Below are 12,944 nucleotides of genomic sequence, written 5' to 3' on the forward strand. Positions count from 1 at the left end.
TTACTATGTTTATAATTACTATCAATATTTATAATATTTATAAAAACTATGTTATATATGTTTAAAAACTATATTGTATATGTATATACGTATATCAGCTGACGAAAATAAGTTTGTGTTCTTTTCATCATGTGAATTTGTATACCCAATGACTCCGCGTAGGAGACAGCACAGAGCGTGGAGGAACGTGATGTGAAAGGGCACACTGTATTGAATTTGTTGACTGTATTAGCAGCACGGATAATGGGTCTGCACTACTCTAATCTAATAATGTGAATGCCTAATAATCTACTATTCGGGTGCAATGGCGGCTATATCAGCTGGAAACATATGCAAGACATTTGGGCAGAATGCAGAAAGTGTAGAAGTATCTCAAAAGTTATTTAGAAAGTTTTCATCGAATTAAGAATCTTCGAAAGATGAACCTCGTGTAGGACGACCACTAATCACAACGATAGTGAATTGCAAGCAGCGATTATAAATGTATCGAAGCAAAACTTACCAGAAACGTGCAAGGTTTCAGGTAAACAATGAAACTGTCCACTTGCATTCACATTGAAACGGTAGTGTGGAAGCTGTACAAATGCTCCATGAACTGACCAGACAACAAACTTTAATGCCTCAGCATATGTGCCTTGCTACTATTCCATCACAACACCCTTTTTTGCGTAATTTTAATGTGCGGAGAACTGAATGTTGTGCTTAAATTCCAAGCGGTCGTATCAATGGTTCATGCAGGGGAATCAACACCACGCATATCCAAGTCTTAATACACTCGAAAAAGTTATCTTTTTGGCAGACAGGCATTGCAGTTCTCCACTATGAGCTGCTACCCAGTGGTCAAATGGTCAACGCGAATAAACTGTGTCCAGCTCTAGCGGTTTCCGGATATACTTCTGCAAAAGCAGCCTGCACTGGTTAACAGAAGAGACATACACTGTCTTCAGGAGAATGCTTACCCTTATGCAGATGACCCTGAATAATCTTGGCTGGGAACTTTTCCCCTCCGTATTCTCTAGGCATCTGAACGATTGACTATCGCCTTTTCTGTTCCTGAATAACCATATGAGAAACAAACAATTGTATGGAAAAGGCATTAAGCTCTTGGCTCTCGTTGGTAGAAGGTTGTAGACTACGCAAGCAGTTACTTCCTATGAATAATTCCATTATAGTCAACGAGGTGAGCGTGTTTTATTTCTCTCGTTCAAATACATATGAATTTCCTTATTTAACGTATAAGTTCCGTTCGCATCATTTAACCTAATGATTTTAGATTGATTTACTTTACAATGCTTAATACGATTTCCCTCTTTTCCCTCTTCCATTGTTGCATAGGGTGAAAGATCTGCAGCAGTTGTCGTGTGATGCGTTATCTGATTTAGTCAAAGTAAAGGGAAACTTTAACAAAAAGGAGGAAGAATGGGCACTTGAGAAGCAAAAGCTACAACAAGAAGTAAATTCCTACAAGAAGAAAATGGACCGCTTTCGTTCTCAAGGAATTACAGATGGTGACGTTTCTGGAAGGCCTTTAAGCAAAGTAGTTCTTCAACATTCGAAAGATCTTGTAAATTCATTGAAAGTAAGTACAGTTTCGTAATGTGTTTCCTAAGTCGTTGGTATGTGGCGTCTGAAAAAGACTATAGGACGAGTTTGTTCGGATAGAGTGAGGTTTTCGGAAACTAGATTAAATATGCAGAACTAGATGGAAACTTAGCCGTAAAATTGAAATTTGAACGTAAGAATGTATTTGTAGAAATGTTAAGATATTTTCTTTCTACTTGAGAGTTGCCGGGTCATTAATGTAATCCAACCAAGTGAGAGATCTAAAAGTTTGTGTGCTTACGTGATTTTTAAGAACACATATGTGTATTTCAAATGGAGACACTCTTAAGCTAAGGAAATGAAAATGAAATAAAATCTTTGAGTTTTACGCCCCACGATTATGCCGGCCAGACTAAAGGAGACTGTGATTATGAGAAATAAATGAAGAAAGGGAGAAGAAACGGGAGAACCCCGAGAAAACTCACGCACACGGTGTTTGTGTATTAAGAAATGTAAGGTTAGTTCAGCCTATGATCGTACTTGCATTAATTGTTTGGCGAGTATGCCGTTATAACTGAATTTTTATATATTATTTTCCGCTAGATGGCGCCTTCGACAACTGGCCTATCTTACAAGTGGTGCTAGATTGAGAAATTCTACATGATCCATAAAACTGAAAATTTGAAGGGAAAAGAAAACAATCTGATCCCCAAAATTGACTGCCTTGCACTAAATTCAATATAATCTCTTTTATATTGAAATCCGTAATGTAGATATATTTGATATATCGGAGAGTACATGGAAATTTTGTGCAAATGAAAATATAATTAAGGGCAGTTAAATTTTATTATTTTCTTCCTATATGTTAAAGAGAACTTCCATTGCTGGCTTTTAAAAAACAAGTACAGAAATTACTTATTAATAATTGTATATATAGTGTTGAAGAATTTTTTTTGAACTCAACATCGATAATTAAAATATTTTTGTCTGTTATACTGTGATCTTCGTTTATATTATAGTATGTTCTATATGTAATCCTGAAATTTTCAACTTCTAACTATTTATTTATGATGATTGCAATACTTCTGATGTTCTTAGATGTTTCTGGAATAAAATGTTTTATTATTATTCTTTTTTTATGCTTTCGCCTGTCGAACTTTATTAACAAACGAATAAACACTAATCAAATTGCATTATAATATAGATAATCCAATAATTAGTAACAACTGTATCCTTAGTTTATACTATTTAAAATATATAACATGTATATTATGTAATATTCCAAACAGGTGTAACATTACATGTCTGTAGCCACATATACATAATAAGCATATGGCACATCCCGATATTATTAATATATCCATTTCAGAGTCTCTTGTTTGGAAAACTAGTTGTATTAATGTAATACCTCAGATTGCATCCCCCAAATTATCATCATGTAATGCATAATAACTTAGTCTGGTCCTCTGGTCTCACACATTTTGCATCATACATGCAGTACACTAGTTAGTATCTGTACACACACACTTTAACAAAAATATAATTATCAAATAATATACATTATTGTGATAAGCTTTGCAACAGCACTTTCAAACTTTCGCCGAGATTACAGAAAAAAGACCTCCTCCGGTTTCTTACCAGAGGGTAGCGTTCCCAAAACTGAAGCAACGTTCCCTCTTTGTACTGCCATACTGATGCGTTTTAGTAGAAAAGAGGTTGCTCTAGCGTCTCCTGACGATAAATAAATGCGATGACCGACTTCTTTTATAAAGTTAAGGCCTTCGGGACCCCATGAACCACCTGATTCGATAGCTGTAGCGACAAAACAATATTTGTCGAGTAAATTGCTGTACTTCTTGCGTTTTTCTGTCTCCCGGCGAGCAGCCACTTTGCCAGCTTGTGCTGAGGAAGAATGTAGATTTGAAGGGGCGAAGGTGTCGGAACAAGTAAAATCCCATAGAAGTGCTTTTCCTTTCTTCCACGGTATTAGGGTCATACCATCTGGCCTCTTGCCGTCTGCACGACTGCATCCCAACGGTTCGCATATAGAAGGAACGCCTGCTGAAATTAGTGTCCTCATGATAATGTCGTTGACGCTGGAGTGGCCCGCGTGAATTTCTGCCCGCACTATTGTCTCAGCATTAAGGGCATATAATGGATCTTGTTAAGATACTAAAATTTAAAGTTGTAACGTACGCATATTGTATAAACAACTGTATAACTAACCTCTAACTCGTTTTTAGTTTAACGTTCCACGTTATGCTTGGAGGCTAAGGGAGATGCGATGGTGATAATGAATGAAATAGTGGAATAAAGAAACTAGAAAGGAACGGAGAACAGGGTGTCTAGCAGTCGGGAAAATCGGGAAAGTCGGGAATTTGTCTTAAATTAAAAAAATGGTCGGGAATTCGGGGATTTGTCTGGAATTTGCGAAAAAAGTCGGGAAAAATGGAATTAAATTCCACATGTTGGAAATGATGCTGACGCTTGTCGGAGCAACTCCGATAAACCTCGCGTTCCTAAATGCATCGCGATGTAATACTTTTACATTTTATTTTTTTTTTATGTGTTCCTAAATACACCGCGATCCATCTCAACCGTTTTTCTATTTTCTACGTAGAAGCGGTCATGTGGTACGCGTTGCATCTCGTACACCGTGAATTTTCTGCGATTTATGTGAGGCGCGCGGTTTGTCTCCTGCTGTGGTGCTGGGGGAAGAAGAGTGGTGAGTGAGTGGTTGACAACAGTGTTTGCTGACAGCAGAAAGGTTTTTGCACAGACAAAGGATATACAGACCGCAAACTTCCAATATGTGCAATGGAAATCAGTTTTTATCGTCTGCACAGCGAAAGAGCCAATCAGCGCTCGGGTGGGTGGAACGATGTGTCGTCCCGGGTGAGATGGCGCTGCCATCGGTCTGTGAACGTGACGTCATGGGTTGTCATAGTAACCAGGGGACTGTTTTCGTCTGCTTTGAATCACAAGTGTTAGACGCAGTGCAGAATGATTAGCTAGCTTGTGTTCAGCTTTTCTTGTACTGCCTCTGGATTTGACATTCCTTTCCAGCTTTATATATATATATATATATATATATATATATATATATATATATATATATATATATATATATATATATATATATATATATATATATATATGTGTGTGTGTGTGTGTGTATATAAATCAGATTTTTCTTTTTTCCCTTTTTTTCGAGTTCACTGAAAATGCCCAAGTTCTGCAAAATACGTCAACATAAAAAGCTGTTCCCCAAATGCAAGTAAAGGAGCCAAAGAGTAATAGTTTTAAATAAAAATATAGAAATTCCTCCTGTGGCTGCGAGTGTGTGCACAGACAAAGGATATCCTTTGTCTGTGCTCGCAGCCACTCTTCCACCACGTGCTAGTATCCTAACCCGCGCCCAGTGAGACAAAGCCTCGAAGGTGGCGTGAGATCGACTGATTAGTTCCGTCGTCGTTGGTGCAGCGGCGCTACTGTTCCCGAAATTTCCAGTTTGCCGCGGAGTTTGCGGTCTGTATATCCTTTGTCTGTGGGTTTTTGCGTTTCAAGAGTAAAGGTTTTTGCGTGTTGGATTGTTTTTCACGTATAGGTAAGTTTACCTGGGCAATGATTTTGTAAATAATTCAACACTTTAAAGGCTAGTTGTTTTAATGTCACGGCAAACCACTTGCCATTTCTTTCTTTGCCATGAATTACAGGCATGTCAATTTTGAGTATTCAACATTCCTGCCGTCATAAATAAGTTTATTTTACCAACTATTACAATAACAACAACAACAAAAGACCTAAGCAAAGTTTTACCTAAAGACAGTAATATGTTTGAAATATTCTGCTCAAAATAAATCATTGGTTATAGTATACGACAGTGCCTCATCATTTAGCGAGGACTCACGAAGTGCAGTCTTTTAAGGATTATTCATTGAGGATATAGGAACTTGAAAATGAGGTAACAAGGCGACTTCCATTTAATTACTGAGTAATATAAAATAAAATGTACGTCGGTTTGCGTTGCGTTTCGTTGTGTTTTATGGTATGCGAAGAATAATAATGTGCCCTTGTACGTAGTGTATGAGTATATGTGGGGGATTTGAAACATATATCGCATGTCACGTGCACGTGGATGCTTCTTACTACTTCTAAATGTAATAAAATCATTTTTATACGTAGTGCAACAGTAGGAAGTATCCACGCGCACAGATCATGAGGTACTGTTGTATACTATTACCAATCATTTTTTAAAATTTAAAAACAAGTTATTAGAATGTAGTAACTTGAACTAATACACAAGGTGGGCAAGATTTTACTTTGTGCAGAACAGTAAGTGTAACGTTAAGAATTCTAGTATATTTTAAACCTGACTTAATTAACGTTAACCCTGGAATACACAGGGGGGTGCTGGAGCACCCCAGACGTTATACTCATCGCCATTGTGGCTTTGTTCTCAGGCACATTGGTTGGTGCTTCCGTGTATTCTCATTTTGAAGCATGACATTCACGGTGGTGGGTCTGAAGCAAATTGTCTCGTTTCAGAAGAGAATATATTCAAGAGGTGGGGTTCTCCAGCACCCCACCTGTGTATTTACGTATGTGAAATTCAAATTTTGACGAAATTTGTTTCAGATACTTTGCGTGCATATTTGTTTAATTGCATGATGTCGAAAGTGTGTGCAGGTTCAAGCAAGTTTATAGACTTTGTACTCAACACATTAGAAGAAGATTATGATTCTGTAGGTAATTTCAGAGAGTCCGATGACAATATTGAAGTGTAATCGGAAGTCGATGATGAAATTAGTGGAAGTGACGCGAGTGACACTAAGGGTAACATCGAAAATGATCCAGCTATAAGGGGAGCCTCTATATTAGTAAGAACCGGTCATATTTCTAAGCCCTGAACCAAGCACAATTCTGTGCCCGTAATATCTCAAAAATATTATAATTCTTGTTAGGTACTTTATTTAATGTCTGTCTGAAGAAAAAGTCACTCATCTTTCCTGTGCTTGTACATGTAGAAACACTCAAAGCCATCTTACCTTTTTTCTTTTTTTTATGTTGGAGAGTGTAGGCCAACCACGTGGAAATTTGGACAAAAAAAAAAAAAAAAACTAGCAAGATTTGGTTGAAACGTTTGGTAAACAGTTTGAAGTAAGTTTAATTTACGTTACGTTAGGTTAGGTTAGCATTTATTTACGTAATCGTCAATTAGGCCACGAACTAGCTCAGCACCGAACATACTCGTGTAGTTTTGCCATGATTTATTTTTTGTGTTTTCAGAGTCTGACGCACATCATGCCGTCAACGAATTTTCAAGAAAGGTGGAAATATGAATTTCCCTGGGTAAAAGAAGGGAAGACGAAGTTAACTGCAGAATGTGTGTGGTGTCATACCACATTTTCGTTTGGCACCATGGGACGTACAGCTCTTACCAGTCATTCAAAGAGCAAGAAGCATCAAAACCTTGCAGCGACTCGACAGAAGACTTACGCAATGACATATCATTTCCCAACAAAACCTAAAGAAATTTCAGATGTTCCTGCGTCTTCATTAAATGTAGATCAACCTGGCACCAGCACTGGTCCTGTTCCATGCTCATCCAGCGAAACATGCTCTCCCACTCGTAGGTCTACTTCGACCCTGGACAAATATAAACTAAAAGATAGAGTCACACAGGCGGAGATTTTGTGGTGTATAAACGAGGTGATGAATCACAACTCTTTACGCAGTGCTGAAAGTAGTGTTCTTCTTTTCACTAGGATGTTTCCAGACAGTGCAATTGCTAGCGAGATGAAATTGCACAAGGATAAAGTGTCATATAGCATCGTGTACGGATTGTGTCCATACTTTCAACGTGAACTTAAATCCATATTACAAGAGTGCGAATATTATGTCATTGGATTTGATGAAAGTTTAAATAGTGTTGCGCAAAGAACCCAAATGGATGTAAGTGTACGCTTCTGGGACGATAACACGAACAGAGTCAGAACACGGTATTTGAATTCTGTGTTTATGGATCATAGTACAGCTACAGACCTACTACAAGGTTTGCAGAATGTATTGCAATCGCTTGATCCATTTAAGCTTTTGCAAGTTTCAATGGATGGGCCAAATGTAAATTGGGCGCTTTTACGACTAATGAAAGAGGAACGTTGTGCCTCCCTTGGTACAGACGCTCCACAGCTCCTTGAACTTGGCTCGTGTGGTCTTCACGTTGTTCACGGTGGTTTTAAGACTGGTATACAAAAAACTGGATGGGATTTGATTTCTTTTCTTAGAGCCTTGTATAACTTGTACGAAATGGTACCAGCAAGGCGTGCCCAGCATTCTGAAATAACAGGTTCGTCATTGTTTCCACTTCCATTTTGCCATATTCGTTGGGTAGAAAATGCGAAGGTAGCCAAGCGAAGCCAAGAAATATTACCGCATGTGAGAAAGTATGTTGAAACGGTTAAGGGAACAGACAAAGAACCCAACTGTAACAGTTTCAGAATAGTAGCTAGAAATTTGAACGACAAGTTGCTCTATGCAAAATTAGCGTTTTTTCAATCTCTTGCTGAGGACTGTGAGCCTTTCCTGACTGAATATCAGTCAGACACTCCTATGACTCCATTTTTACATGGTAGCCTTACTCAGTTATTGAAAGTATTGATGTCTCGCTTCGTTAAAAAAGAAATAATGGACAAGAAGAGTATCAATGCTATTGATGTTATGGAGAAAAGTGAAAACTTATATATTAATTTAATTCGTATCAAAGAAATTGACCTTGGGTATGCAACTAGGTCAGCACTGAGGAGATGTACAGAAGTTAGTGAAAAGGAAATGTTGAGTTTCCGAAAGCAAGTACGTGAATGTTATCAACATTTAGTGTCCAAGCTGCAGGAGAGGTCCCCGCTAAAATATTCCCTTACAAAAGCGCTGACGTTTCTTAATCCCTTAACCGTTGGTCATTCACAGGAAGAAGCTGTTAAACAAATGAGAGCAACGTTCGAAATTTTAGTGCAGAGTAATATTGTCTCAGCATCTGATGCAGAAAAGGCAGACAGAGAATACAATGCTCTAGTAGATCAGACACATGTGCGGAAGAAAATGGAGTCGTACAAAAGAAATGAACACAGACTTGATGACTTCTGGGTGAGTGTGTTACCACCAAATGATGTATATCTGTGCAAAATAGTAAAGATATGCCTAATTCTTTCCCACGGTAATGCAGCATTAGAAAGGGGTTTTTCGGTAAACAGGGAAATATTAGTTGAAAATTTGTCAGAGGATTCTTTAGTGGCGCAGCGTGTAGTGTATGATGCTGTCAATGAGGCTGGTGGCATACAAGCCCTTCCTATCCCAAAGCAGATGATTCTATCAATGAGAAACGCATACGCGAGATTCAAGGAAGCCGAAGAACACCGCAGAAAAGTGATGTCGGAAAAAGATCGCAGGGCCGCTGAAAAAAGAAGAACAGAACAGAGACGAAAGGAACTTGAAGCAAAGAAACAGAAAATCGTAAATCAGTTGTCGGAACAGGTTGCTACCATAGAGGAGGAGATCAAAAAATTGCATGATTAGATTGTTTCATTGTATATATGAAGAAGGAGACATTCTATGATCAGGTAAGAACTTGTACACTTTTTCATTACATTCAACCTTTCCTAATTTTACGAAAACATTTTTTTTTTTTTTTTTTTTTAGAATGAGTCGGGAAAAATTTGGAAATGGTCGGGAAAAGTCTGGAAAAAGTCGGGAAATTGCTCAGAGAAATTTGCTAGACACCATGGGAGAACCTCGCAAAAACCCATTCATGTGGTCCTTATTTATCACACAGTTCAACTTGGCGCGATCTGGGATCGAACAGGGACTCCACACATCAAACAGATGTAAGTGCTCTTCCACTAGGTCACCACGAGTTCCTGTAGCTCTTTATGTCAGTGGCAAGTTTTGTAATAGATCCAAAATCATTATTTGTTTTCAGTTGATGTTTTCCTTTATGACCTTCATAGCTTCCTTGTGGCTATATAGTTAGCGTACTCGTCTTCGGTGCAGGAGACCTGGGTTCGATTCCTGATGAAAGTTTATATGATTCGGATGCCATGTTCAGTTGTAAGTCGATGTCTCGTGTAGACTCAATGCTGAATGGGACACTAAAATCCAGTCCCACCACCACCTTTATGACTTCTCCAGGGTTTCTACTGGTCAGGGAAGTCAGGGAAAATGGTGTAGGTCAGGAAAGTTTAGGGAAAAGACTGAAAATCAGGGAAAGTCAGGGAAATTTTATAAAATATATGTTTTCTAATATTAGTTGTATACCAATTTCATCTTAGCCAACTATTATAGTGGACGTTGCTCAGACTTTTATGGGTGGTAAGTGGAATGTACGTATGAGTAATTGATTACTATTTGTCTATAGAATAAATGTTCTCATACATAAACATTCACCGTTATTTATCCTTATTTATATATCAACGTCATCCGACACCTGTCATGAAATTCAGAGAATTTTCTGTCAAAAGTCAGAGAAATAGATTTCTCCAAACCAGTAGGAACCCTATTCTCATGCCAAGTTATCTATAAAACCAGTGAAATTTGTTGTTGTCTCATTTGACCATACAATAACTTGTATATGAAGCTCGAACAACTTGGCAGTTTGCGGATGTAAAAGTTTTACCCTCAACTTACTCGATATTATTTACTAGCATATATTATCCGCTTTGCTAGGTTGAAATGAAAATTAAAGTGCACAACTCCGTATCTCATGTGTAGTACCCGTGAAATATACTGTTTTTCGTTTTTAATGGCATTGATTTAAACAGCATCGGAAAGACCCCGAAAACCATAAATTCGACACTAATATAGGTCATTTTCGATCATTTTATCATCTTCCACTTTCACAAGTGGTGGGGCTGAATTTGGTTTTAAACAGGATCGGAAGTGTCACCGGACATCTCAGCGACCCTGAAAACTATGGATTCGACACTAATATGGGTTATTTTTGATCAGTTTTATGTATTTCCCTTTCCCCCTCCCCCAATATGCGGGGTTGAATTTGGATTTAAACAGCATCAGAAATGTCACTGTTTATCTCTGCGACCCCAAGAACTATAGATTCAACAGTAATATCGGTCATTTTCGACCATATATATATATTTCCCCTTCCCCCATGTTGCGGGCCATGGCATCAGAAGTGGCACCGTTCATCTCAGCGACACCAAAATATGTGAATTCAGCACTAATATCAGTCATTTTTAAATTTCTCTCCCCTCCCCCTCCGTGCTGCGGCACACGACATCAGAAATGTCACTGTTAATCTCAGCTACTCCTAAAACTATGGATTCGACACTAATATTAGTCATTTTCGATTATTTTTAAATGTTTATCCCCCCTCCCCAACTCTCAGGCTGAACTTGGATTGAAACAGCATCAGAGGTGTTACTGTTTCTCTCATCGACCCCGAAAACTATAGATTCAACACTAATATCGGTCATTTTTGATCATTTTTAAATTTCTCCCCCCTCCCCCTCTTCTACCTTGCATCGTCGAACTGAAAGCCTAAAGTAATCCCTGCTACTAAACTCATGTATGTTGAAAATTTGATTGAGATCGGTCGGGTGGTTCGAGTGATAAGTCACAAAAGCAGTCATTTTTATTTTATTTTATTTATTTTTTTTTTACATATATCTCTCCCCTCCCCTTCCCCTAGGTTGGCTCGTCAAAGTGAACGATTAAAAACACCCAAGGCCCGACCCTCATATATGTTGAAAATTTGATCGAGATTGGTTGGGTGATTCAAAAGTTATTAGATTCTGTTAGTATTTATTTACACGTCTCCCTCTCCCCTAGGATCTACCGTTAAAGTGAAATTACAAAAATGTTTCCGATCCGAACTTCATGTATCTTGAAAATTTGATTGAGATCGGTCGGATAGTTCAAGAGTTATTAAGTTACAAAAATAGTCACTTTCAGTCTTATATAAATTGATTTTTATATATCTCCCCCTCCTTCTCCTACCCTACGTTGCTCCGTCAAATTTAAATCATAAAAACGATCCCAGGCCTCAAACTCGTCTATGTTGAAAATTTGATCAAGATCGGTCGAGTTGTTCAGGAGTTACTAAATTTTATTTATTTTTTATATCCCCTCTCCTTAGTTCTATCATCAAAGTGAATAGCCTAAAACCAGCCCAGCCTCGAACCTCATCCATGTTACAAATTTGTTCGAGATCGGTCTGGCGGTTCAGGAGATTGAGTCACAAACATAGTGATTTTCAGTTTTATATATATAGATTGGTTGTTTCTCAAAATTTTTTAAAATTCAACTTTAAAAAATGTAATTGATTTTTTACACCATTTATCAAATACTTGAAATAATAGTTTGAGCTCTCGCAAAGTTTCTTGTTGAGTTATGAGTAGTGAGATTTTATGTTTTGCTCAGCAATTAATGAATGTCGTAGTTCAACGATATTTTGTATCTGAGAACCATATTGAAGAAATTCAATTTTGTAATATTTCAACATTAGTGTGGTATTTTGCGCAATGCTCTGAAAAAATTTAATAGTATAACTTTTCCAATTTTTAAAATATTGTTTATTTGGATGAGTTGATCAACTAGGTACCATATTCAGTGCAATGTTAGAAATTGACAAATAAGGATCTGAGTTCTTGAATTTCTGTGTTCACTCAAGAATGACGAAAAGAGGAGAAGCTCTTGAAGTAGTATCACATCGTTAAATACTTAGGCATAGCAAGGTTACTCATAACATTACATTAAGCATAGTGTGGTAGACGCTTTATTACATTTTGAGGATTCATTTTGTTCAAATTCCACGTTAAGCTGTAGGCTCAACTCTCATATATAAACCTTTGGGTTGAAAGGGGACAATAATCTCCAAAACGACCAAGAAATCTTAAGTATAGTACCTGTTGCACGGCATATAGTGACATCTACTGAAGAAATAGTGTGTCAGTTTCAATTGTGTAGCGGCATCAATTCATCGGAGGTGATCATTTGAATCAGTCGCCATGCTTTAAGCTTCCACACTGCATATTCCACAAATCTGTTTTTGCCAAGGCTATAGTGAAAGACTGTGACTTCGAGGAGATTCAGCATCGACCCTAAGCCCAATGAAAGATTGTGGCTTGGAGAAGATTCAGCACCTATCCTAAGCCCAGTGAAAACTGTGGCTTGGAGGAGATTCAGCACCTACCCTAAACCCAGTGAAAGATTGTGACTTGGAGGAGATTCAGCGCCTACTCTACACGTCAGCTTTAGCACTGCAGTTTTGGCAATAACATCCTTGTGGACTGTAGCATTGTCGTGCAGTATACGAGCTCAACGCACAGCCACTGATTCAATTCATTGTCTCCAACGAATTGACGCAGCTAGACAGTTGACACTGATACATT

At 38.0% G+C, this 12,944-nt stretch overlaps 1 protein-coding gene across 4 annotated transcripts in view; it reads left to right on the top strand.

Annotated features, from left to right (window-relative positions):
* The window catches only part of LOC145687937 (coiled-coil domain-containing protein 77-like), a 39,420-nt gene that overhangs the window by 21,290 nt on the left and 5,186 nt on the right, over window positions 1-12,944 (top strand). For 3 of the 4 annotated variants that reach the window (XM_081761508.1, XM_081761507.1, XM_081761509.1), the window contains exons 6-7: window positions 1,336-1,579; window positions 6,832-9,158. In XM_081761508.1, the coding sequence (XP_081617634.1) occupies window positions 1,336-1,579; window positions 6,832-9,114 (2,527 nt within the window). In that variant the 3' untranslated portion in view covers window positions 9,115-9,158. The remainder of the gene's footprint in view (window positions 1-1,335; window positions 1,580-6,831; window positions 9,159-12,944) is intronic. The other variant, XM_081761510.1, reaches the window with a different exon arrangement.

The sequence above is a fragment of the Thermobia domestica genome, chromosome 6 (genome assembly GCF_964235325.1).
Source record: "Thermobia domestica chromosome 6, izTheDome1.hap1.1, whole genome shotgun sequence".
NCBI lineage: Eukaryota > Metazoa > Arthropoda > Insecta > Zygentoma > Lepismatidae > Thermobia > Thermobia domestica.